At 36.9% G+C, this 27,861-nt stretch overlaps 1 protein-coding gene across 5 annotated transcripts in view; it reads left to right on the top strand.

The window, feature by feature from the left end:
- Positions 1-27,861, top strand: part of WDR72 (WD repeat domain 72) — a 207,305-nt gene that overhangs the window by 73,102 nt on the left and 106,342 nt on the right. For all 5 annotated transcript variants that reach the window (XM_036302003.1, XM_036302014.1, XM_036302037.1 and 2 more), the window contains one exon: positions 1,362-1,564. In XM_036302003.1, the coding sequence (XP_036157896.1) occupies positions 1,362-1,564 (203 nt within the window). The remainder of the gene's footprint in view (positions 1-1,361; positions 1,565-27,861) is intronic.

The raw sequence follows: 27,861 nt of genomic DNA, 5'->3' as shown, positions 1-27,861 counted from the left end.
AAAGCTCTTCTTATTGTCATCCTTGAGAGAGGATTTTCCTGATGTTGCTGCCAAATTCATCTGTTGAAGACATATCAATCTTGATGGAAAAGAAAACCTTAGAGAAAGAGCATGCTGATTATTTTTTATGTTAAAGATGGTAATATATGACTGTAGGAAAATGAAACAAATATCATTGCTAAGAGACTAGGGACTACATTTTTGCCCAGTATTTTAACATAATAATTGTTACTGATTCAGAATCCAGAGCACCGACTAATGGTAGTTTAGTTGTTGTAAAGGAAGATATAGAAGACAGGAGGAGAAATGAGGATTGGGTAGTCATAATCTTCAAATCTGTCTATCTGTCTAAAGACAGTGGTATAGAATAATTATTTTTATTGTCTGATGGCAATTACTTTAAATTGGTATTTTCTTAATATCATCAGTAAGAATGATCTTTTTCCTTCTTAGCAAATAGTACACCTACTTTGTTCTCATTGATAGGAAAAGAATAATACAAAATAAAATCTGTATTTAGATTGTATGTCAAGTGAATTTTCTTTATTTTGTAGTTATATAGTTTGTATATTTAATAAGGTATGAATAATGCAACTGAACTCATAACTGATATAATACAATGATCATAATTAGTTCATATATATTGAGATTTCACTGAGCATATGGCACTGTATTTCATAAAAACACTCTATAAATTGTTTCCTGATACTTTTGCTCTGCTTTATATTTGTTCCTTTTAACTTTAAATTGAACTTGCCAATGCCTTGAAATTCTGAAACTGCAAGAATGGCAGAGAAAAGGGCGAAGGAATTTTTTCCTCTTCTAATAACGTAAGAAATAAAGGTCAAATGTTATAACAGCTACAATACCAGCAATACCAACAACAACACCCTAGAGTGGCCTGCATTCCTGAAGCTGTGGGGACACTTGGGTGAGGGAGGTAGTAATAAACTTGTGAGTTCTTACTTGCCCTATTCACTTGAACTATATCACCAACACGAATCTTTGAGGCTTAGGAACCCAAGCAAAGCACTGTGGATTCTCTGTTGTTTGCGAGTTGGTACACTAACTAAAATATTCTATAGGTTTTTTTTTGTCATTGACCACTTACTTATTCTATAATAAGTAAGAGCTTTTACTGTTAAAGACTATTGAATGTCATGTTGATTTCAGCGGATGAAAAAGCACAAAGAGGAAGATAAGCTTTTCAAATCCATAATTTCAGCCTTTGTAAGACGATGATTTGAATAATTTAGAGAAAGCTTAAAGAACTGTGATTTTCTGTTCAAAGTATTTTTTTGTTTGCATTCTTTTGGGACAAATATTTTTCATACATTTTTATCTCTAATCTTGTTTTCCAGGCACTTTGGAAAGACATGAGACAGGAGAAAGAGCAAGAATTATTCTTAATTGTTGTGATGATTCACAGTTTCTAAAGCCTGAGTCAGTACTTTCAGTTGCCTCAGAGACACATAAGCACAAAAGTGTAGAGCAGAGACCCTCCAGCTCCTACCAGTTTGGGCCAATACCTTGCCCTGGTCTGCAGGTGGAGTCTTCATGTAAGGTAAGTTCAAGTCAAGCTGCTGCTTAATAGGACATCATCAACCCTGGCTAAGAACTAATATGCCTTCATAAATATGTGGTGAGTAAATATCAGTACAAAAACAAGAACTCATATGGTCTGCATCTACCAGACTTATCACCAAGTGATCTTGGGTTAATCGGGATATCTTTTTGAGTGATTATTTCTCTTGATGTAGCATTCTTTTTGATAAAATAGGTTGTAGCTTGTAAAAATTGAGCCAATTTTATATTAACCCTTGAACTCTAGGTGGATAGTTTTCCATTGATAAGAGGAAAGAAACCTACATTCTGTGGTCTAGGGTTTTTTGTTTGTTTGTTTGTTTAGTTGAGAGTATTTTGCCTCTTTTTATAATGCTAATTACAAATAAACCAAAAATATTTCAGAAAAACTGGATCATTGTGGGGACAATTATTTAGATGCACTCAGCATCACTAGGATCACCAGCTTTTTAGGTTTCCAATGTCTAGTTTAATGCCCAGAAGGTAAACTGGTTACTATTTCTCTCAGTTTCTTAAAGGACCTCAGAGCTACCATTTAGCTAGTGATAATAGTATATATAGATTTTATTTTCTTTAGATAATTTTTGAAGAGTGCACATAGTTTTGGGGAAAGGTTTTAAAGAGAACAACAACTACAATAAAACATTTTAAAAATGAGTCCAATGCTGGAAGAGTTGAGTTTGTGCAGCTACCCAAAGAAAAGTCTTCGGGGAAGGAGAGGGCCAAGGTCTCAGAGGCTGATTAAAGAAACACGATATATTAGTGATGGAGAACAGATTTTTCTCAGATTCTGCTGAGGATAAAACAAGATAGAAACTGTTTAAATTGCAGTGGGAGGAAATTAGCTTCAAAGTAAGAAATAAACAGTCTTACTAAAATCATCTCTACAAGGCAGAAATCTTGATAGCTTCATTATATTTTAAAGAGAGAAGGCCTGTTTTGTCTGTTGGCTGTTGATTTTAAATTCTTTATCTGCATTCTTTGTCTGTAAAATGACTAAAAGGAGCCCTAACCGGTTTGGCTCAGTGGATAGAGCGTCAGCCTGTGAACTCAAGGGTCCCAGGTTCGATTCCGGTCAAGGGCATGTACCTTGGTTGCGGGCACATCCCCAGTAGGGAGTGTGCAGGAGGCAGCTGATCGATGTTTCTCTCTTGTCGTTGTTTCTAATTCTCTATCCCTCTCCTTTCCTCTCTGTAAAAACATCAATCAAATATATTTTTAAAAAATGAGTAAAAGGAGAAACTGGATTATTTTAACTGCTACAATGTAGACCCATGGTACTGTCCTGGAAATGTTTGTTTAAAAAAACTGATTTTCTAGAGAATGGGTGCCCAAAGACTCCCCCTGTTGCTTATTTAGAGCTTCACTGTTTAATATGGTAGCCGTGAACCACGCATGGCTGCTGAGCACTTAAAATCTGCCTCGCACCACATGTTAAAATAAGATTTGGATATACAGGGTTCACCTACACAATAGCACCCTTCCTAGTGACAGAATAGAGAAGTACACAACACAATGGTGAAGAAATACACGAGGCAATTTGCTTTTTGAACACATGTGAAGTGATACAAATTTTTGACAGAGGATACCCATTTCTCAGAAGGATGTATTTTACATAGATATTTTAACTATCATGGAGTTAAATAAAAAATTTTGTAATCATACTATTTTTTTTTACATCTGCTGAATGAAGAATGTTCCTCTTCACACTTTGTGGTATGGGTTTAAATATATTTTTGGTACAAAGTTGCCTCAGTGTTGAGGAACACTCTGAAAAGCCTATCACAGCTTTGTTTCCGAACTAATTTAGGAGGTCTCAGCGTCACCAGGAAGAGTAGGAAACACACCATTCAGTGACTCCAGCTGTCCTTTTGCACACAGAAGCAACCTTGAATTTCCTCACAGGACTTCAAAGCCTGGCTTGTAGCGAAACATTCGTTGGACGTAAATCAGAGGCACAAAAGGAGAATGCTCGTATTTCATGGTGCGTGGCCGGCTGACGCCCTGCATTGTGCCGCACGTGCCGGTGGGAAGAGCCAGCAACAGAAGGGCACTGTTCTGACTCGTGTGACAAATGTAGTTAACACCAGATCCATATTAATGTTGTCAAGTTCCCTTGATGTATTTAAACAGATTTTAATTATTTTCATCGTCCAAAGGCCTGCAATATATAGCCTAATAGTTCTTCGAAGAAAGCTCACTTAATGTGGGAATGTAAAAACCTCTCATAAAAATGAAACTTTTATATTGGCCTTAGTCATTGACATAGGTTATTCATCAAGTCAGCAATTTGTGTGGCAAAGTGCCATTTGAATAGTGTATTGTTAGGATACTTATGGTCCACTTGACAAGGGCTCTTGCTGTAAATAGTGCAATTTGACTCCAGCTGTTAAAGAGTGGCTTTGACAGCAGCCCAATAGAAAGGAGATGCCTTCCTGCACCGCCGAAAATCAATATTGGGTTCTTGTTCCTAGTAACCTGTTCTTTACTCTTCTGTACATATATAAATGGCCATCAAGGGTTTAGAAGTGGAAGTTTAAATATTATTTTAAATGTAATTGACTTTGAGTTTCAAATGAAGGCTTGTGATAAAATGGTACAAGTGCAGAGTTTTAGGATATTATTTCCACCTCCTGGCTCGTGTTCAGCCACAATTACAGTCCAGTTGAATTTGGATTCTCCAGCTTCAGCAGAAAAGAATTAGCGTGAAGCACGGACTCAAAATCGTGTGCCTATTCTATACGGCCAGCGTACGTGTTCTTTTTGGTTCCTTTATTAATTTACCGTCTGCGTCCCTCCCATCTTCTCTGTGTGTATACCTTTTTGTAGAGATGGCGGGGTTCTTTGTGGCTGTGCCCATGGCAACACCCACAGATGTTGACAACCAGGAATGTCCTCAGTGTTGTCCAGGATTTCCCTAAAGCAGACTCTTGCTGGTTTTGAAGAGTTTCCTAGCAGTTTACAGCAATACAAGGTTGTTATGGTACCTGACTGTCAGTAATAGATTTTGAAGCTGTTAATTATAATAACTACATGCAAGGGTTCTTTTTTCTTTGGGTTTCTCCACTGTGTTAGCTGTTACATTTAAGACAGAGTGCAGGAAGTGAAAGTATATACTCAAGATGATAAAAAAAAATGTTTCAAGAGTTGCATTGAATAAAAAATATTCCAGGTATAAAATCCTTTTAGTTCACTGTTGATTTCCCAAGATTGTAGATATGACTTACTTAAATCATTTCTAGTTTTGACTGAATTTGATTTTGAATTTTATTGTTGTTTGCCTGAGATATCATAAATCTTTGTCTAAGGTGTGCTGAGCAAGATTTGAAAGAGCTGTCATTTTTAACATGGAAAATGCTGGTAAAATGTGAACTTTTTCAAAAGCCTTTTCCAGTGAAAGCTGTTAAAAGAGCCATCTTCCTATTAATTGCCAACTCTGAATTTATTGAATTTGTGGCTGATATTGCAACTGAAAATTCATAAAGCTGATAATAATAATTGTGTACGGAGACCTTTAAGGCTGATTTAGTGTTATTGTTTTTATAATTGCTGATAGGCCGTTGTGATTTCTACCAGAGAAAGGATTTGTTCTGCTTTGGTTTTAGCTGGTTTCAAAAAATGTTAGCTCTTCTGTTAACTCCAAAGTAAACCTCTTTACTAAATGAATGCTTATGTCATTTTTAGTACTAGATTTAAACTAGGTTTATCTCAGTTTCTCCTTCTAACCCCACAATATTCATTAATTCTTAAGAAACATGAGAATTTTAAGATTATAACTTTCTTTTTGAATTAAACATTCTGATTATAGTCATCAATTGACTTGTGGGCTGGGGATTCTAGTGTAGAAATATGAATAAAAGACACTATAATTTTGTAGTTAGTTTAACATAGGGACAACGTTGCATAATTTATTAAGCATATCTTTAAAATTGCATTAATAATTTTATGTAGATATTTTAAAACTATGAATTCTATAGTCATCCCAATCCTATATAACCTACCCATAACCGTTTACAGACATTCTCCTCCCTCGCTCCTTCTTTTTTCCCTACTTTTTATTCTTCTTACTTGTAAATTGTTTTTGCTTTTTAAAAACCTGTGATGTTTCTAAGTTGGTTAAGAACCAGCTATTTGTAGGACACAAAGATGAACCTATTCATCCCACTGAAAGGAGTTGGTAAAGGCTGGGATAGAAATTCACTTCAATGGACTTGAATATTCTGTTATTGAGCAACTTCATGGTTCTGATTAAAAGGTGATGTTAAATGTTACCCCTTTACAGAGACTTGGCATTTCCTTGGTAACCAAGTTGTTGTCCTGCATCAGTAATATCTTGTGTTTATATCCTATTTTTGATGACTACCACAGTGGCTGATACTGTCAGGTGTAAAAAAAAATGAAGTTTGTAGAAATTCGGATGTTGAGTTACCTAAAAGGGTTAGTGGCTTATACCAGGAAAGAAAAGAAGGAAAATAAAATCTTTCTTCTTGAAAGCTGGTAATCTCACTTATTGACTGAGAGGACCATCTGGACCCATTTAAAGGAACCCCAACAGGCACTCCTTCTGTTCCAATGACTTATGTTGAAGCTGGTCCTAAGAGAGCAGCAAATGCAAAAATGTAACAGGAAGCAATTCTCAGGGGAAAAAAAGGCATTTATTCTAATGAAATATTTTCCCTATGCTGGTAAAAACAAAATGTATTAAGACATTTGCTTTATTCATTGATACTAGGAGCATGAACTTATTGAAAAAGATATCCAACTAATATTCCCATCTGTTTTTCTGAATTGCATTGAATAGTGACATCCTGGAGGCACAGCCAGTTCCCTGAATTCCCAAATGGCATTCATAACATTAAATACAATTTATGAGTAAGTGACATTATTTGTAATTTTCTACATACTATTAAGCTTATGAAAATGGCTGCTTTAACCCTAAATTAAAATATCCTGCATAAGCTTGTAGTCTAAGTATGCTTATTCATACCAGGTATAAAAAATGCTCATAAGAGGCTGCTAGGAGCAGCTGGGGCTTCTTATACACACGTTAAACTCCAGGCACGTCCACGTAGCACTGATCATTTTAGTTGTTTTTTCTGCTTGTTTTTGTTTTTTATCTTTACATGTTGTCCAAGACCTGATGGTTTTTCAAAGGCCATTTGAAATGGAATACAGCCGTGCTCACCTTTATTCTTTTCTTCCCAGCTCCCACTAGAGGTCTCTGCTCATTATACAAAACTTGCCTCCATTTACTCTCAACATTTTTTTTCTTTTTGCTCCTTGAACTAAAACATGAATCTGGGTGCATAATAAGTAGTAATGGAGGGGTACGGGGTTTGCCAGAACCTTTCTTTTTAGCCGTAGCATGTTAGAATGCCAAGTGGTCAAGATACCTGTTCTTTCCTTGTGGAGCCCAGTCTTGACTGAATCATATGTATATCGGTTCCTGTCTCTGCTGTCTTAGCCCCAGGGTAGCTGAATCCACTGATGGATGGCCCCTGCAGCCAGGCTCCGACCTGCCGGATTTCTCTCCCTGCTGGGTTCCCATGTTGTCCCATCTTTATCTCCCCGCCTTATTTTCTTGAACATTCATTGCCAGCTAAGCTTGGATCTGATGCAATACCAGGTAGTTTGGGTTATTTCTGTAGTCCCAGGATTTCAGAATTCCTTGTGTTTGCTGTGATTAATTGATGAGATTTAACTTTTGCTGGGTCTCTGATTTTTAGTTTCTCTGTCTGATTACCTGGCTTAGTATACTTCTTCCTTCCACGTTGCCTCTCTAGGAACTAGAATCCTCAATCTCCATCCTCTCTGATGACCACTCGTGGTTCTTCTGCCTGCACCCTTCGAGGTGGTGGAAGTTTAGTGTTAATTTGCTGTGTAACAAATTACCACAAATGTAGGTATGAGCTTAGAACAATACACATTTATTATATCACCATTTCCCATGTTCTAGGAGTCTGGCATAGCCTGGCTGAGTTCTCTGTTCAGGGTCTCACATGGCTGATATCCAGGTGTGGGCTGGGTTGCTATGTCATCCGAGGCTGAGGGTCCTGTTCCAGGCTTATTCAGGTTAAGGGTGGAATTCAGTTCCTTGTAGTGGCAGGACTGGAGTCCTATTTATTGGTTGCTGTCGGCTAGGGGTCACACACTCCTTGCCACATAGTCCCCTTTATCTTTAAACAAGCAGTGGAGAACTTCTTGTGTATAAAGTCCTGTCATACTTTGAATCTCTACTTTCTCCCTCTGCCACCAGCTGTAAAGAACTCTCTGCTTTCAAAAACTCCATGTGATTAAGTCAGGATGACTCAATCTCTCTATTTTAAAGTCAACTGGTTTGGAACCTTAATTACATCAGCACAATCCCTTCAGCACAGTACCTAGTGTTTGGATGACTAACTGGAAGAAGGTATATTTCACCAGGGTCTGGGGTCTTGGAGGCAACTTTATGATTGTGCCTACAGACGGGAACTGCTATTTGAGGATCATTACTCTCTTCTGATTCTGGAACATTTAACCTGTGCCTAAATGCTCTGATTAGCTGGCATGAATCAAGACTCCTGTTTGTCTTGGGACCTCTTCCCCCTGACTGATCCTTTGAGGAATTGGCCTGTGGTATAGCAGATCTCTCTCTCTTGACTCTGAGGCCAAACCCTGTTATGCAAAAAAGCATAGTGTGGTATTGATCATGTGATTCTGTGGCACAGTATGAAATGAATAATGGGAGTCTAGTCTCTGCCTACATGATTATCATGAGGCTTAATTAAGAAAATAATTTTATAGTTGATAGCGCTCTCCAAATCTGAGAAGTTACCTGAATCCAGAACTTTCACAAACTTTGTGATCATATGATTGGCAGTCCAGCATTTTTTATTATATTTTATTCAACTCTGCCATTTATAGTTAAAATCAAGTTCATAGGTAGTAAAAATTTGTTTGTATTTAAGCCCTCTTAAGCATATTTTTTATGCTTTAGTGTTCAATTATGCTAATGATCAGCTTAGCCAATCCTTAGAACATTCTTTGACCTTAGGCATGAAATTTCTGGTGTTATTAAGAATGTCTGGAATTAGTAATTATAACAGAAAACTACCAGTGTTGAGGATATTTTATACAAATTTTTATGATAATCCCATTAATCATAAGTTATGCCATTGAAATATACATCTACTTAAATGATCTACTCTTCTTTCTATCTTACTCAAAAGAGCAGTTAGAATCAGGTACAGAAAATTCAATGGGTGTACCAAGGAGAGAGAGTGCCCAGATAACATGTAGCACCCCAGATGATGGTTTGCTTCACTAGTATTGAGGCCCAGTAATGACTTTTTTTGTCTTAAAATAGTATTCTCTGTTCATTGATTCTAGAACTAAGCTCTTGCATTCTAAAACATTATGTTATTATTCTTTATTAAAATTCATTTTTGTATCAGGAATTATCAAAAATATAAGGATTAAACCTAAGGATTTGGGCCCTTATTTTATCTATCTGCAAAAAAAAAAAATAAAGCATTGTAAGTAATGCTTAATTCATAGGTAAATCATTAAGTACAATAGAATTAAGCAGTATAATCTATAAGATACTCAGTACTTCATTACCTATAAATGATACAGCATATCTCATAAAGCTTTTGCCTGATATCTTCTTGATAAATCATTTAATATGGTTGTTTCTAATTCTCATTCTCAGGAGATGCTGAATTTCATTCAGAGAAAACATGCAACACCATATTATAATTAAAAGTCTCCTCACTTGAGAATTAAAGCAGGTGTAGCCAGTAGTCAAAGATTGATACCTGGAGAAAAATTTTAATTGGTTTTCACTATTGTCTGGTGACATTTTGTTTGTTTCCAAATTTTGGACACCTTAATGCATAATCAAAACGTAGAAAATATCCACTTTAATATTTCAAAGTGTTCATAAAATTCAAATGCTAACTAGTATTATTGCTGTGTGATTTTTATTTTATCTCCTAAACTGGAAACTGAATCTACTCTTTTCTTAGCCACATGATTTTCCAAACTGTTGAACTCACATCACAGTTTATGAATTTGGCTTTTCAACTTCCACTAGCATGACCTGGATGAGAAGAAAAGAGGCTTGGAAATGGACATTCAATTATATAGCCTGTGTTGTATTCATCCTTGGAATACAATCCAAAATTATGAAGCATACATGAAAAATATATTGAAAAATGTTAACTGTATATTTGGCACCATAACCCAGATATTTAATTCCCAGCTACCTGGCCTCATTAAAGAAACACATATTCCCCCTGCTGCTGGTCTTCTGCCAGACTCTTTTCCCTCTGAGTCTTTACCTTGAAGTCTAAACGTCGATGGCACTTCCCTATCAAGTGAGTAGCAGCCCACCTTCCATTCCCTTTCTGGCATCCTTTTTATTTTACTTTTTTATCTTTTCCACCATCTTGCTTGGAGGCAAGTGGACAAGGAAGAGCAAACCCTCAATTCAAAGGGGTCAATGATCTGCTTTACTAGTTTATCACAGTGTCATCACCATCTAGCATATGTAGGACACAAGGCAGGCATTCAGAAATGTTTGTTGAATAAACACATGGACTAAATACTACTAAAGTCTAGACATGAAAAATAGGTGGTAAGAAAGTGGAGGATTCTTCCTTTTTTGAATTGTAGGGGAAAAAATGAAAAAATAACTGCCAAAAAATACATATTTAGTCAGTCATTTGCTTTCAGTCAAAATTGGGTTTGCATGTGAGTTGATCTTACAGAGGAGCGTGACCTAGTAAAAATAGTCAATAACAGCAAAGAGGCTGTTAAAACACAAAGCTACCCCACTGATATTTAGACACCAATCCCAATCAATTCAAAAGTTTATAAGGCATATCGATAAGTAGACCAGTCCAAATCAATTCAAAAGTTTATAAGAAAAGAATATATTAAACACTGGTGATGAAATTTGGTATGTTTGGTACATTGGGGAGAAATGATTCACTATAGGTAAGATGGGCACAACAGTGAGCTGATATAAATTTATAAAGAAAGATTAAAAGACAGTGTGGTTATATGGTTTCTTATACCAATAACCTTTATATTATTGCCCCATTCACTTGTCCTTAATCTCAGACTCCTTTTTCTAGTAACAAAATTACCTAAAATAAGCACTCAAAAATAGCCTGAGGATTATATTGTATATCATGGGCCCTCTGTTTCCCTTAAATAATTACTTTACTAAGACCTCTCCTCAATGCAAAAACCCTGAAGCCAGCTACAATCTAATCAATGGGTTTGTAATAACTTTTAGAAATGTAAGTGTAATAAATATGAAGAGGCCTGATTTATGTTTTATTTCCCAGATGCAGAGTCTTTGGCACAATTCTGCATCCCTCCAGTGGCAAGCATTGCTTCCTACTTCCCTAGATTATTTGAAAATTGCAGAAATCTCCCTCTCATCACAGGTTGGTGAAGAGAGGACTGATTCTATTCTGTGATGTGTATAACAGCAAATGCTTGTATGTAACTCCTTATTGCAGGGACATAGGGTAGCATGCTGGATTAGCAGTCGCAGGAGGTATCGAGCCTCATGGGGATTCTCTTCCTTGTCTGCTTGCCTCCAGGGAGGAGGTGACTCAGTGACAGTGGGTAAGCCAGTGCTCCTCCTTGTGACTGTCCTGATGACTCTGCTCTCTATGCATCTCTTTCTGCCCAATCTCATGTACAGGACATGGTCTACTCTCCACCTGTTTAAATCCCACCCACATTACAGCATCTGTCTGCACTATTTAACATGCAACTGCTAATTAACTATGAATTACCTGGTTATTTTTCAAGTAGTTATCTGTCTTATCTTCTCATTTGGGCCTTAAGCTCATTGGAAATAAAAAACTGCTGTGTCTGTATGTTATGTAAATTTTGTAGCATGGAATAAAGAACAGAATACTTCATTTATTCAGCAAATACTTAATGAATACCTAGTATGTGCCAGATACTTTTCTTTAAAAAAATATTTTTTGTAGATTTCAGAGAGGAAGGGAGAAGGAGAGAGAGGTAGAAGCATCAATGATGAGATCATTATTGATTAGTTGCCTCCTGTGCACCCCCCACTGGGGATCAAGCCAGCAACCCGTGACCTCCTGGTTCATAGGTCGATGCTCAACCACTGGGCCAGGCCTAGATATGTTTCTTGATACCAGTACTTTCAACAAAGTCCTGGAGCTCATGCCACTTAACATTTCTGGGGAGAGGAGCTGATAGACCATAATTTAAACAAAACAAAACCATGACAATGTCAGATAGTGATAAAGCCTCTACAGGGAATTAACAACAGGTGGTGTGATAGACATGCCTAGAAATTTAGTCTAGACCAGTGGTTCTCAACCTGTGGGTCGAGACCCCTTTGGGGGTCGAACAACCCTTTCACAGGGGTCGCCTAAGACCATTGGAAAACACATATATAATTACATATTGTTTTTGTGATTAATCACTATGCTTTAATTATGTTCGATTTGTAACAATGAAATTAGGGGTCACCACAACATGAGGAACTGTATTAAAGGGTCGAGGCATTAGGAAGGTTGAGAACCACTGGTCTAGACTGAGTGGTCAGAGGATAAGGTAGCATTTATACTGTCTGAAGGAGAAGAAGAAGCCAGCTAATCATGTGACTAGCAGAGGGGAGAATATTCTAGGCAAAGTAAAGAGCCTAAAGTAGCAATGAAGCCAAAGCCAGTGTGACTGGAGAGAAGTGCATGGGGAGAGAATTAGAAGTCCATATTCAAGAGTGAGGTGGTGTAGACCATGCTGGGTGTGGTAATCCAAAGTATGGAGCTTGACTTTTATTGTAAGTAATAAGGGGAGTCTTTTCATTTTACTCAAAAGAAGTGATGGGATCTGATTTATTGTTTTGAAAAGATCACTTTGGTTGCTATGTGAAAAATTATATTAGCAGAGAGGAGTGTCCGAAAGAGGAAGCTATTGCATAGTTGCATCAAGAGGAGGAGATTATTGGCTAGGTAGAAGAGGGTAAAGGGGGGATAGCTAAATGGTGACGGAAGGAGATGACTTTGGGTGGTGAACACACAATACAATATGCAGATGATCTATTATAGATTGTACATTTGAAACCTACATAATTTTATTAACCAATGTCACCCCAATAAATTTAATAAAAATTTGAGAGAGAGAGAGAGAGAGAAATTGTTAGTTGTTGAGATTTTGAACACCAAATTGGTAAAGACCCTGATAGAATATACGTGCTCTGGTAGACCTACACCCCAAAGTGCCGGGAGAACCCCTGTAGATGGTGAGCTGATGCTGCCCACGGAATGCTGGAAATAATGTTAGGTCTGAAGCTGGATGGATATGCTTTTGCTATGGGGAAACATCAGATCCAAAAGCCCAGTAGGGGATTAATGAGAAGCTGTTATGACTGGAGGTAGAATTTACAGTGGCAACGGTGGAGGATGACTGTGTCTTATACTCCTGCAGGAAAAGAAAGTCTTTGAACCTGGCCTTGGACATCTGAGAGCAACTTATATTTGTAATGAAAAATAAAATAGGTGACATGCAAACAACCAATATTACCTTATAGTAGAATCCTTTATTAAAATAAAACTTTCCTGAATCAAGGGGATTTAACACCTTAAATTGCATGATTTATATTTACATTGTGGTTTTTGCTATAAAAATGTTTCTTTATACATTTAAAATTTCTGTTAATTTAGAATAGGCCAAGGGTTGGCAAACTTTCCCTGTAAAGGGCCAGTTGTAAATATTATTGGCTTTGTGGGCTATATGGTCTCTGTCACAGCTACTCAGCTCTTTATAATATCCAAATAGCCATAGATGATACATTTTTCTGTGTTAAAATAATATATATATATTTTTTAAAAAGGTGGTAGTCAATATTTAGCCTGTTGGCCATGGTTTTCTAAACTGCAGTAGGCAGGACTGTGATTAGATTCCATTATAATTCAGTGTAATAGGCCATAAAAAGAGGACTAGAAACTTTTCACTGGAAAAATTATATTTGGTTTTTGTTATTAACAGATGATATTGTAATGCTCCCTCTTTGCTAAATTTTATAAATGTTTTCACTCAATTTTTGAGCCCTGATTTATAAAATCTATTTGGGGTTTTTTGGATATTTTTATTTCCCCCACTCTTAGTTCTTTAAGGTAGTCTTCAAACTTGATCTTTTTGAGCAATTACTGGATATGAGCAATTTATAGTTCTATGGTCCTTTGAAAGAACCCATGTCTTCAGGCATTTCATTAACTTTAGTTTAAATTATACACTTTTTTTTTTCTTTTTTACATGAGGGTATTCTCTAGGTATTGATTTCAATGTAATACATATGTGTTAAATTGAATTGACTAAGAAATCTGGTGACTACATAGCAACATATACCCCAAATCTATATTTGGCTGGTTATTCTTTATGTAAATACACATAAGAATCACTCCAAAGAGAAAGCACTGTTTTGTTGGTGGTGGTGGTAGTGTTTTTTGTTTATTTGTTTGGTGTTTTTTCGTTCTTTGGTCTATTTTATGGCAGACCAATTCTAAGTTATTTTTTCTTCAACCTACATCCTTTCTGACCTCTTGGCTAATTATAAGCTTATTAGTATGATGTTTGAAAAGCATCAGCGTGATGCCACCGACATGTCATAGTTGGGAAGCAAAGGTGTTAGCCACAAATCAAATTAGCGTATCTACAGCGCATGTCTTTTAATTAGTTTTCATCTCTAGGGGATGAGTACAGAGTAATTTAACTACCTTACTTGTTATCTTAATTGACAATTATATACAGAGAGAAGTACAAAAATTGATGAAAACAGTTGCAATTTAAGGAGAGTAGATGACGTAGTATCTTTTTGCCACATATAATTTAGCTGCTTAATGAAATTGCTTTTGAATTTGATATTGAGTACCTTTTCCTTAGTGTCACTGAAGCTTTTTATAGGATGAAAATCAAACCAAATTTTAATTATGATGTCTTTGTTCAGCTACGGCCGCCTTTCCGAAAAGTAGTGGGAGGGGAAGTGGTTTCAGTGTCTTCTAGTAATTTCTAAGAGAAACAAGGCACATAAGCATGAGAGATCCCATTTTATGTGGTGGAAAGAGCATGGGAGTGGGATAGTCAATTTGTGGCCCTTAAGTAGTTTAAACTGTGGCCCTTAAGTAGTTGGGCTAATTAAATCAATGGCTGTATGAGTTTGAGCCAGTCACTAAGCCTCTCTTTGCTACTGTGATAGTGTGATATAATAAGAAGTATATATTTTGGTCTTCATCTACGGTTCCTGACACACAGCTCCTAAAACCCTTGGAATTCCCTGAGCTATAAGAGCCATAAGGGTGTCTTCTGTTATTCATATCAAGCCTTTTCAACCACATGGGAGTTCATGTTAATAAGATGATTTTTGGAATGGCCCTGAATAGCCTCTGGATGGGGGCTGGTTGCAACCAGCTGAACTAGCCACGTCCATTGAGGGCTAGAACTTCTAGCCCTACACACTGACCTCCAGGGCAGGAGGGGAGTTGGAGGTTGAATTAATCACCAGTGGCCAATGGTTTAATCAATCATGCCTATGTAGTGAAGCTTAATAAATACTGAAAAGGAGAGGGTTCAGAGAGCTTCCGAGTTGTTGAACACATAGAGGTCCTGGGAGGGCGATGCACCTGTGATTTTGGAGGCTCAGGGGGAGGCCGAGAGAGGCCTCAACCCTGTGGCAGTGTCTAGGTCCTTTCCTGAAACAGAAAGACTCAGTAAAACACAGAGGTTTGATCAACGTGAAAGCACACACAGATAAGGGAGTGCAGGCAGACTCCAGAAGCAAGTTGCTTCACAGAGCCTGGGGCCTAGGCTTAAGTTTGGGGCTAGAGAGGAAGAACTCAGGAAAGGGAAAATTTTGGGTGGTCCTGGGTGGAGTTGAGGAGGGGTAGGTGAAGCACTTTCTTCACAACAAGAGGAGGGATTTTTGTCTTCATTTGGTCTTCTTGGGAAGTGTCATGGCATTGGTGCATGTTGGGTACTGGTCTATCTGTAGTGCTAATCTATATAATAAAAACCCAGTGGTCATAACGCTGTAACGACCAAAGACCGGTCACCAGAAGGTGCATTGATGGGTCTTGCAGCACCAGCGGGACTTGACGCTGGGTCCTGTGGTGCGCCAGGTCTGGGTCTCTCGAGATTTCGTGTCCTGGGCCTCTACTAGTATTATAATGGCATTACACTTAGCTATAGGTCATTCTTCAGTCTGGGTTCCTGGCCTGGCTGGACAGAACTGGTTTTTGTTTTTCTCTGAAGTTTCTTATAAGACTGTTTCCTCTTGCAGGTCTCTTTCCATGTAGAGGGGAGGAAGGAGGGCCAGGTACCCTAGTCTAGCTATCCTGACTCACCCCGAGAGGGCATGGAAGCACCACGCCCCTTTCCATATACTTTGCCCTTTATACAGGGATAACTCAGGGATACTGCCATTCTTTTCCAGACCAATGCAATAAAGCAATTTAGTAATACAGCCAGTAACACAAATTTTTTGGTTTCCCAGTGCATATAAAATTTTTGTTTATACTATAGTCTATTAACTATGCAAAAGCATTATGTCTAAAAAGAACAATGTACATACCTTAATTAAAAAATAGTTTATTGCTAAAAAAAAGTGCTAACCATTATCTGAACCTTCAGTGAGTCATACATAATCTCTTTGCTGGTAGATGATCTTGCCTTGATTTTGATGGCTGCTGACTGATCAGGGTGGAGTTGCTACAGGTTGGGGTGTCTCTGGCAATTTTTTTTAAAAAAGACAACAATGACAATTGCAACATTGATTGTTCCTTTCATGAACGATTTCTCTGTAGCATGAGATGCTGTTTGACAGCATTTTACTCAGAACTTCTTTCAAAATCAAAGTCATTCCTCTCAAATCCTGCTGTTGTTTGTAAACTAAATTTATGTAATATTCTAAATCCTTTGCTGTCATTTCAACAATTTTCACAGAATCTTCACAAGGAGTAGATTTCATCTCAAAAACCACTTTCTTTGTTCATCCATACAAAGCAACTCCTCATCTGTTAAATATTTTTATCATCATGAGATTGCAGCAATTCAGTCTCGTCTTCAGGCATCACTCCTAACTCCAGTTCTCTTGCCATTTCTACCACATCTACAGTTACTTTTTTCACTGAAGTCTTGACCTCTTCAGTCATCCAGGAGGGTTGAATCAACTTCTTTCAATGTTGATATTTTTACCTCTTCCCATGAATTGCATATGTTCTTAATAGTATCTAGAAGGGTTAGTCTGGAAAGTTTTCAAATTACCTTGCTCAGGTTCATCAGAGGAATCACTATGACAGCTTTAGTCCTACAACATGCATTTCTTAAATAATAAGAGTTGGAAGTAAAAGTGGTTCCTTGATCCATGGGCCGCAGAATGAATGTTGTATTAGCAGGCATGAAAACAACATTAATCTCTTTGTCAGTCTCCATCAGCACTCTTGGGTGACCAGGTGCACTGTCAATGGCAGTAATATTTTGAAAAAATTCTTTTCTGAGCACTAGGTCTCACAGGGGGCTTAAAATATTTAGTAAACCAATTTTTAAACAGATGTGCTATCATCCAGGTGTTGTGGTTTCATTTATAGAGCCCAGGCAGAGTAGATTTAGCAAAATTCTTAATGGCCCTAGGATTTTCAGAATGGTAAATGAGCATTGGCTTTAACTTCAAGTCATCAGCTGCATTAGTCTCTAACAAGAGAGCCAGCCTGTCCTTTGAGGCTTTGAAGCCTGGAAGTCAGGCATTGACTTTTCCTCTCTAGCCATGAAAGTTCTAGATGGCTTCCTCTTCCAATATAAGGTTGTTTTGTCTACATTATAAACCTGTTTTGCCCTGGCTATTGTGGCTAAGTGGTCAGAGCTCTGCACACTGAAGGGTCCAGGGTTGAATTCCTGGTCAAGGGCACGTATCTGGGTTGTGGGTTCTCTCCCTACCCCCAGTCAGGGCTGGGGTGCATTCAGGAAGCAACCAGTGAAACCGGTGAATGTATCTCTCTCACATCCATGTTTCTCTCTCTCTCCTCGCCACCTCCCTCCACTCCACTCTCTCTAAAAAAAGTAATGGAAGAAATATCCTCAGGTGTGAATTAACAAAAACAAAACAAAACAAAACGTAGCCACCTTTGTTTATTATCTTAGCTAGAGCTGGATAACTTGCTGCAGCTTCTACGTCAGTACTTGCTGCTTCACCTTGCACTTTTATATTATGGAAACCGCTTCTTTTCTTAAATTTCATGATTCAAACTTTTCTTTTTCAGTTTCCTCACCTCTCTCAGTATTCATAGAATTGAAGAGAGTAAGAGCTTTGTTCTGGGTTAGGCTTTGGCTTAAGCCTTAAGGGAATGCTGTGGCTGGATTAGTCTTCTCTACAGACCAATATAATTTATTCATATCAGCCATGAGGCTATTTTGCTTTATTATCATTTGTGTGTTCACTAGAGTGGCACTTTTAATTTCCTTCAAAACTTTTTGTTTGCATTCACAACTTGGCTAACTGGCACAAGAGGCCCAGTTTTCAGGCTGTATTGGCTTTTGACATGCCTTCCTCATTTTTAACTTTTTATTTAAAGTCAGACATACAACTTTTCCTTTCACTTGGACAGTCAGAGGCCTTTGTAGGGTTATTAATTGGCTTAATTGCAATATTGCTATGTGTCACGGGAGAGGGTGGCCTGACAAGACGAGACAGAAAAAATGGCCAGTCAGTGGAGCAGTCAGAGCACACACGGCATTTATTGATTAAGTTCACCTTCTATATGGGCTCAATTCATATCGGAAGGTCACAGACCTTCAATTTGTAAAAAAAAAAAAAAATGCAGTATCTGTGAAACTCAGTAAAATGAGGTATGCCTATATCTCTTTATCAGGCAGCTCATTCTTATCCTTTATTACTCTTGGTAAAAAACTGGCAATCTAGTAAGTAAAGTGTTTTCCTGAATTCTGTGAGCCATTCTAGCAAACGTTGGAACCAGAGGAGAGGGTTGTAGGAACCTATGATTTATTGTCAGTTGGTCAAAAGCACAGGCAACAACCTGGACTCAGTGGATGTCTGAAGTGGGGCAGCCTTGTGGGATTAAGCTCTTCACTTGTGGCATCTGATATTTTCTCTAGGCAGACAGTGTGAGTTCAGTTAAATTGTAGGACACCTACCTGGTTTCTGAGAATTGTTGGGGTAAAACTCCCACCCATGCACTGTCAGGGTATTGAGAGGACAAAAACTTGAGTGATGATGATAGAAAAGTTAAGAAGGGTTTTCCTTTGTAATTAATCTGTCTATTTTATCTATTCATCCATCTACTGAGATCAAGTTGCATAAAGTCTAGAATAGGATAGGCTAGCAACAAAGAATGCCTCAAAAGTAAAAACAGTCAGCGTTTATTTTTTGCTCTCCCCATGCACCTATCCAAGGCCAAAAGAGGGTCTCTGCTCTTGACCGTCACAGAGATCAAGCTAATAAAGTCAAAGCCGTGTGCTGGGAAAGATGGAGAACTAGAAACATTTGGTAAATATGCTAAGGACTACACAGGTATTAATTTCTAAGATCCAGATATCTAGAAAAGTCTATGAACTTTTGTGGGAAAGACTGTTGCGTTTTTTTTCCAGATTTCTGCTTTAAAAAGTTAAGACTAGATGCTGTGATTATGAGTGATTTTAATTTCCTTTTTGTTTATCTGTACTTTTAATATTATGTAAGTAGTATTAGCATTGTTTATTAAAGGCCAAACAATAGAGCAAAAGTTATTTTTCTATATTTAAGTATATCATTCAAATGTCCCTTGTTTGCTTTACTAATTTAAAAAAATCTATGAGTATATATAAATATCTTCACCCTCTTTAATAATTCAGAAATTGATGCTTGAGTTAACATTTCACGTTCTGTATTATTATGATTTCATAACAATGAAGTATGTCTTTTCAACTTTCCAGACTAAGTCATGTTATTTTTCAGTCTTTCTGTCTGCAGAAGTAATCCCACCCCTGCGCATTTATTTATTTATTTATTTTGAGATCTGGCCAGATTTATCCAGCATTCTGATGGAGTCCTCACCATAGCTTTGCACCACCATAGAATAATTCTTTCCATATTGTCTACAGTTCTGGTGGTGCCCTACAATTTGGAAGAACTTTTGGCTTCAGTAGAATGTTAAATAAGTTTATCAGCAACGACCCTTAATTACTCCTAGATTTTTTAAAAATCTTAGCTTGGGATACTATAACAAAATACTATAGACTGGGTGGCTTATATAAGAGAAATGTATTTCTCAGTTCTGGAGTTTGGGAAGGCCAAGATCAAGGGGCTAGCCCATGGTCGGGAAACTGCGGCTCGAGAGCCACATGCGGCTCTTTGGCCCCTTGAGTGTGGCTCTTCCTAAGCCTTAGGAGTACCCTAATTAAGTTAATAACAATGTACCTACCTATATAGTTTAAGTTTAAAAAATTCGGCTCTCAAAAGAAATTTCAATCCTTGTACTGTTGATATTTGGCTCTGTTGACTAATGAGTTTGCCGACCACTGGCTACCGATTTGGTGTTTGGTGAGAACCCTCTTCGTGGCTGCAGGGGATTTTATTGTAGCCTTACATGACAGGAAGAGTTATCTGGCTTTCTGTTCTCCTCTCAGAGGGGCACTAATCCCATTCTTGAGGACTCCATCCTCATAACCACCTCTCTAAGTTCCCACCTCCAAATACCATCACATTGAGATCAGGGTTTTAACATGGATTTGGGGGGAACACAAACATTCAGTCCATAGCATTTGGTTACATGAATTATTTTCCATAATTCCTATTTGGCCACACCTCCACTTACCATTTCTTTTTCTGAATCTCTCAGAACCTTTCCCTGAAGTTGATTTCTGTCACTTAGGTATTTCATTTCATGGAAAGAAGACTATGTTGTATATTTGCTTTTCAGAATTACTTATAAAACCCTGAAACTTTAAATGAGTTTGCCAACAGTTTGCCTGAGTTGGTCTTTATCCCTTTACTAAAGGTGGGGATACACTTCTGGTTATGGTTCTTCTTTGTTCGGGAGACTGCATTGGTCCGCAATTAGGGGACACTGGTCCTGTCCATAATGCCACAAAAATTTGTAGCAAGTCTCCTGAGACAAGAAAGGTTATTATTGGCAATACAACCACAACACAATTATTGGGACAATAAAACACACTATTTTTATGTATTAATCCTGTAAACCAGCAGTTCTCAACCTGTGGGTCGTGACCCTTTTGGGGGTCGAATGACCCTTTCACAGGGGTCACCTAAGACCATCGGAAAACACATATATAATCACATATTGTTTTTGTGATTATTCACTATGCTTTAATTATGTTCAATTTGTAACAATGAAAATACATCCTGCATATCAGATATTTACATTATGATTCATAACAGTAGCAAAATTACAGTTATGGAGTAGCAACGAAAATAATTTTATGCTTGAGGGTCACCACAACATGAGGAACTGTATGAAAGGGTCGCGGCATTAGGAAGGTTGAGAACCACTGCTGTAAACCAAAAGTATAAATAAACATTATGGGCTATTTGAACCCAAGGATATTTTCTAACTGTGGATGTTTCTGGCAGACCGAATATCAAGGACCATCTGTCATGGACCCATGTGCTCATGGATGTTCCTGATAGGGCCACATCTGAAGGACCTTTCGGCATGGGTCAGATGTCTCCATGGAGTTCTGGACAGGACCAGATGTCCTGAAAGGGTCCCTGAACTTTGTTTCCAGTTTGTTAGCCAGTTCCCAATCCAGGCTGCCCTGAAACATTCCTTCTGACCTGTTGGTAATTTTGTTTAACTCTTTCTCTTCCTCTGTCTTTCCCGCTCTCCCTGAAGTTGTAAGTTTTTCACAAAGTAGTGAGTGGTTTGTTTAACTCTAAAGCCACTATATCTGTTGTTTCTCACTTGCCTGCAACCAAATCTTTTTACCTTACAGACATCTAGTTGATTGCTGAGAGAATATTTTGGATATACCATTGCAGAATACTAGCTGCATGGACTTCACAAGCAAAAAGTATAGAAATAAAAAGTTTGAATAATATTCTGATTGGGGCTTTGTTTAATTTTTTACTTGGCACTAGTAAAAGTTTTTAAGAATTGGAACTAAATATATTGAACCTGAAAGTTTAAAAATAAACTTCTCTTTTTTTAGTTACATACGAAATAGAATTATAGAGTTATAATTGTGATTTACAGAAAAATAGTCACATTTCAAGAGTGATACAGAAAGATAGATTTTTAAAAAAAATAAGCATACTCATTGCCATATTCCTTTAATATAGGGTTACTTACTATACAGCCAGTTTCACTGGGACAATTTTAGTACATGCCTATTATTCCAGTGCAATTATTAATAGTGCACTATTCCACCCTCAAAAGTGGCCTGGTTTGAACAATTATACAGTTATTTTATTTAAAGGAGAGTTCAGTTCTAGTGAATAAAATTATATCTATCTTCTACTTTAGGTTAAACCAAATATCTCAAAATATTAAATAACCATGATAATATACTAACACAAAGAGATTAATAAAGTATAGAGTTGATGGTTAAACATTTCCCTTTCACATTCAGATATGAAAAAATTCTGGACTCTCCTTCTAGTAGGTGAATGGCATAATTTAACCTACAATTAATTATAAAAGAAGCATGCAATTTTGTTCATTAGCCAAAGTCAGAGTGTGCACTTTAAAACAGATTCTGTAGGATACACAAACAATATTTTACACCCATAAACCAAGTTGAGGCCTGAAACACAGTTTCATTTATCTTTATATTCTAAGCTTTATAGTGTCGCAGAGAGTGTCCATCTGTTCAGCTGAGATTGCTTTAAATAGTGAGAGGTCAGAAAGACTTAGATGATCAAGGTCAAAGGAGCCTCTTGACCCTGTGATACTTGCCAAAGCAATTGGAACATCGGGACTGATAGACCGTTAGATGCCGTTCGCTAAAGCAGGCTCCACTTTAATTGGTAATGATAGCAAGAATGCCCAGTAAAGTTATTGCTGAAAGAAAACAAAAAGTATCCAATATAGTAATTTATTACCAGTCAGTGGGTTTCCCCCACTAGGTTGTTTTACCCCTGCAGTGGTGAGAGAAAGCAAAAAGGTACTCTAACACTTAGCTGAAAATGGATGCCCTGCTGGTACCAGGGATGAGTGGTGGCCCCGTGATTGCCTGTGCCATTAGCTTGGTAATGTCGTCTCTATTGTAAACTCAGCTCCCCAGGTTCTTCCTGTGCATGGGCTGCAGATTGAAGGCTTTCTCTTTTGTCTTCTATTTGTGCTGCCAGTCACACTGCTTTCCACTGGCCCTTGGGAGGGTGACAGTTTTTACTACCAACAACTATCTCCAGCAACCCTTGGGCTCCATGGGTCTAAAAATGAATGGCTGGTACTTTCACTTACACCTTGTTGCTTGATTTATGCACTGTTGGGATATCTGTCCGTTCCTGTCGTTCCACCAATGGTTTTTCATATCTTTGTAAGATGTATGCTTTTCGTAAACAGTATATCCCTACCTGTTCATGGTTTCTATGAAATTAAGTCATTTGTTATAAATGTTGAAATGTATTTGGTGCCATATGAGCAAAGCCCTTTGTAGATCTTTTTCATTTAGTCAATCAATAAAAAAAAGTCCTTTTAAAAATAGTTACTGGTTTCTGTCAATGAAGATAAAATTCCCATGGAGAAATATAAATGAGCTCTTTTGAACATCCAGACTTTTTTTCCATAAAAATATCTTAAGATAAAGTATATCGCACTGAAGAAAGATAGATTAAAGAAGAGAATTTCCTAATTGCCAGCACAGACATGGTGAAATAAATCTTATTTCACATTTCCAATTATATATGGAAGGTGCGGCTTTTGGTTTTGGTTTGTATATGTGTCTGCTTTAAAACAGCCCCACCCTTATAGAAAGAGTGAAAGGCAATAAGCAGATGGATACTCCTACCTTCCTCAGACATTTGTGTTTACTTCCAGGTCTGCTTCATCTCATGAGTTAAATTTATTTCTGAAATAATTATATGTAGAAAGCAATGTTAAGTAGCAGTTATAGTTAAGCATAACAAACTTGATTTTGTTTTCATAAATGAGGGTCCAGATAATGTACTAAAGGTTTATTACTGTATGCATGTTTAATGGCTAAAGTACTCTTTCATACATTTAGTTTGCATATTTAGAATTAAATGATGTGCTATTATAATGCTTCATGGAATTGTCACTTTAATTAAAGTTTAGACATTTTGGTTTAAATCATGAAAATTAATAAATCGTTGAAAATGTTATTTTCTCTCCACACACACACACACACACACACACACACACACACACACACGGTTTCAGCTTTTAATTTACGCAAACATTATCCACACCTAGATCTGTGACGAGTAGAAAACTATAGATTAGAGTCGGCCTCTCCTCCACCAGCTGCTTTTATTTTGAAAGGTTCTCAGGACTGTGTCTGAGTATCCCAAAGGCAGTTTGATGGGAAGCATTTCCCGAGCTACCTCGAATCAATTTTAGAAACCACAGTGCTTTGCACTTCAAAACAACTCGGAACTTCAGCTCTGAAGGCCAGCGTGGAGCGGCATCATCTTTTCCAGGATAGACAGAGAAAGGCATTTCAGAAAGAAAAACGAAATCATAATAACCTGTTTCTGCACTTTGAGGAATTGCTTGACTTGCTGAATTAAAATTTTAAACTCAATAAACATGGAATTATTATTTTTATTTATATATATATATATATATATATATATTTTAATTTCAGAGAGTGGAAGGGAGAGGGAGAAATAGAAACATCAATGATGAGAGAGAATCATTGATTGGCTGCCTCCTGCACGCCCCCTACTGGGCATTGAGCCTGCAACCCAGGCATGTGCCCTGACCTGGAATCAAACTGGTGACCCTCAGATTCATAGGCCAGCACTGAGCCACTGAGCCACACTGGCCCGGCAACATGGAATTAATTAATTAATTAATTAATTAATTAATTGCTGATATGGAGATTAGGCATTCGTTATCCCCCATGTCACTTAATATTCATAAACCAAAGAATCCTTAAATCAATATCTGCTTTAGCTCTGAGTTTGAATTTTTAGAACTAAAATTTTAAAGTGAAATTGTGTGAAAGATTTCAGCACTGGATAAATGTTAGCTTATCATTACATTAATTAATGATACTTTCTAGCCTGCATCTTCTACCCTGGAATCAGCCAAAGAGCAAAGCGCAGACAATGCAGGAGCTTCTTCATCAGGAGTCTTGTTAGAAAAATGACCAGTGTCTCAGGAAAGAGGGTAAACCAATGTGGGATTCTCCATCAGCTAATGGAAACGTGTCTTCTAAGGGAGGTAGCAGAGTTCCCAGAATAAGTTGAGTCCCTGTGGTAAACAGCCTTTGGAGACAAGAGGGTAGATAGGTAAAATAGCATTTAAGTTGTACTTTCCATGAAATTTTTATGTGGTTCTGTGTATTACATCAGTTAAAGTAGATGGCATGTCTTGATATATTTGAGGGGGGAAAATATAAAAGCATTTCCTTTTCCTGGACATCATGTCAGTAATATATATACAGTAATTTGACTTTTCAGGTATGGTTTATGTTGTAACTTAAGACTTTCCAAAATACGATGTAGCAGTATTGGTTTTCATGTATCACTAATGGATCAGGGCTGAATTTTAGGAAATGAGTGCTTGACAGTTCAGGGAGGACCCTGACGTTTATGGGGAGTCAACAAAGCTCTCTCACTCTTCAAACCACTGCCTTTGTGTTAGCCTCCGTTATTATGATGCTGTGGACATGCTCCTTTCTAGGCCATAGAATAAAGGCGTGTATATAGATCTGTGTGCATATGTATAACTTTGTTTTCATATAGAAATGAGATTATATTATAGATGCTGTCCTACAGGTTGCTTTGTCAAATGAGAAATATTTGGTGCACACATCCTTCTATATCAGTACCCTGGTTAGATTTTTAACTAAGCCTCCAATAACTACTGTTTTATTTTTCTCTTTAAGAAATCTTTGATGGGGGAGCTATTTAGAATTACATGTTAATATGTAATTATTGCTAGTTTATGCTGTTAAAATGGTATTCTTTCATTTACCTGTATAAATCTAATTTAAATGTCTAGGCATGAATATTTCTCTCTTCTCTGCTTCCAGTAGGGAGTGATCTGGTTCCTGAGTAGGGGCTGCTGGGGATTGAAAAAATGAAAGAAAGAGACAGACACAGAGATGGAAGAAAAAAGCTGGGCCCGGGTGGGACCACTGTCCTCTGACGGAGCCAATGCAGTGTGTCTATTTTATACAGCAAAAAACAGGAAGTTTTACTAAAAGTCAAGACAAAGGAGATTATGTGCATTCTTGGGTGGGCCCCAGTCATATTTATTCCTGATGCTTGGCTGGATTTAAATAACAAAACCCACCCCCTGGCACCTGGGCTGAAGGTCAAGCTGACAACACTCCTGTCTTTTGGCAAAGTGTGTTTCCAGGACATGGCTTTGCCAACGCCACTGGATTCAGCTGACAATAATTAAGGAAATGCCCATGTGCCTTCCCAGGCGCTCTCTACACCCAGGGATTAAGGAGGAGTAGCTATTCACATACATGGATTTAGAAAAACATTCCAACTTATCCAATATTAGGAAAATGTATGAATCAAATGATTTAAAATATTTTTAAAAAACAGCAATATTCATACTGATTTAATTAATAATAATATGCCATTCCTACTATTATTGAACATATTTTTAACATTTTAGCAAATGCCAGGGGTTAAGAAAAATAAATATGCCCTAACTAGTTTGGCTCAGTGGATAGAGCATCGGCCCATGGACTAAAAGGTCTTTGATTCGATTCTGGTTAAAGGCACATACCTCAGTTACAGACTCAGTTCCTGGCCCCAGTTGGGTTGCATGTGGGATGCAACTAATCGATGTGTCTCACTCACATGAATGTTTCTCTCCTATCTCACTCTATCTGAAAAAGCAATGGAAAAATATCCTCAGGTGAGGATTAACTAAACACAAGAAAAAGAAAAATATAAATAATAAGGATGGGAAGAATGGAACAAATTACCTTTATTTAAATATAGTAATGGTGGATACTCTATATAAAAATATGAATAAAAGAGAAAACCTAATAGCACAAAAAATAAAGATAAGCATGGGAATGCTGAAACCAAAATTAATATAATAATACAAAAAACAACTTTTTTGAAAATATAATAAATATAAAAATGCTCTTCATAATTGCAATAAAAATAGAAAATAAACAGGGATAAATTTAATAAAAAACATGTAACACCCATATGAATACATGTTTTAAAAATCACTAAAAGACATAAAAAAATATTGATTTACTAATATGCAATCCCAGAGAGAAAGCAAAGCATTTTTAAAATATAACATAGTAACAAATATATACATTTAATAACAATAACTTTCGAAATCTCCTTGGTGGGTTTTTGGAAACTTGACAAGTTGATTACAAAGTTCCTCTGGAAAAATAAATATATAAAATGATCTAAGAAAAATTAAGAAAAAGAAGAATCTTGGGCATGGGACTACCTTCTAATATGTCTACCTCTCTATCTGCATTACAGTGCATAGTGGTTCAAGAACAGACAAATAGATAAAAAGAATAAAAGAGTCCAGAAAGGTGCTGTTATATAAATCATAATTTTCTCTTAGGAAAAAGATGGCACTTAAAATTCTACAGAAAAGTTAATAAGTGGCTTTTATATAATTGAGTATAATGTTTGAAAAATATATAAAATAATACCCTTTCTTTCTCCTTTAACAAAAATAAACTTCAGATGAATAAAAGTTTTAAATATAAAATGATAGGTCGCTAGAAGAAAATATGTGGCAATATTTTTACTAATTTGGTTAGGAAGGGCCTAGGAGTAGCAAAATTTAAAAATGAAAAAAAGTGATAATCTCTACTATTAAAATTTTTTAAAAACTATATTGCAAGCTCCCCAATCTATAAATATGAAACTTAATGAGACTTGAAAATTATTTGCAATATATTCAATACAGGATTAATATTTTTACATACAAAAGGGCTCATACAAATTGATAAGGAAAATATAAATAGGAAAATAGGAAAGTGAGCAAAGATTCATACTTATATATCACAGAAAAATACAAATAATCATTAAGGTGTTCTCACTAAAATAGCATCAATGCAAATTTTCTATTATCAGATTAATAAATATTTTTAAAATGC

The sequence above is a fragment of the Myotis myotis genome, unplaced genomic scaffold (assembly GCF_014108235.1).
Source record: "Myotis myotis isolate mMyoMyo1 unplaced genomic scaffold, mMyoMyo1.p scaffold_m19_p_1, whole genome shotgun sequence".
Taxonomy (NCBI): Eukaryota; Metazoa; Chordata; class Mammalia; order Chiroptera; family Vespertilionidae; genus Myotis; species Myotis myotis.
The sequence above is the reverse complement of the archived record's forward strand: the minus strand, read 5'-3'. Positions and strand labels throughout refer to the sequence as shown.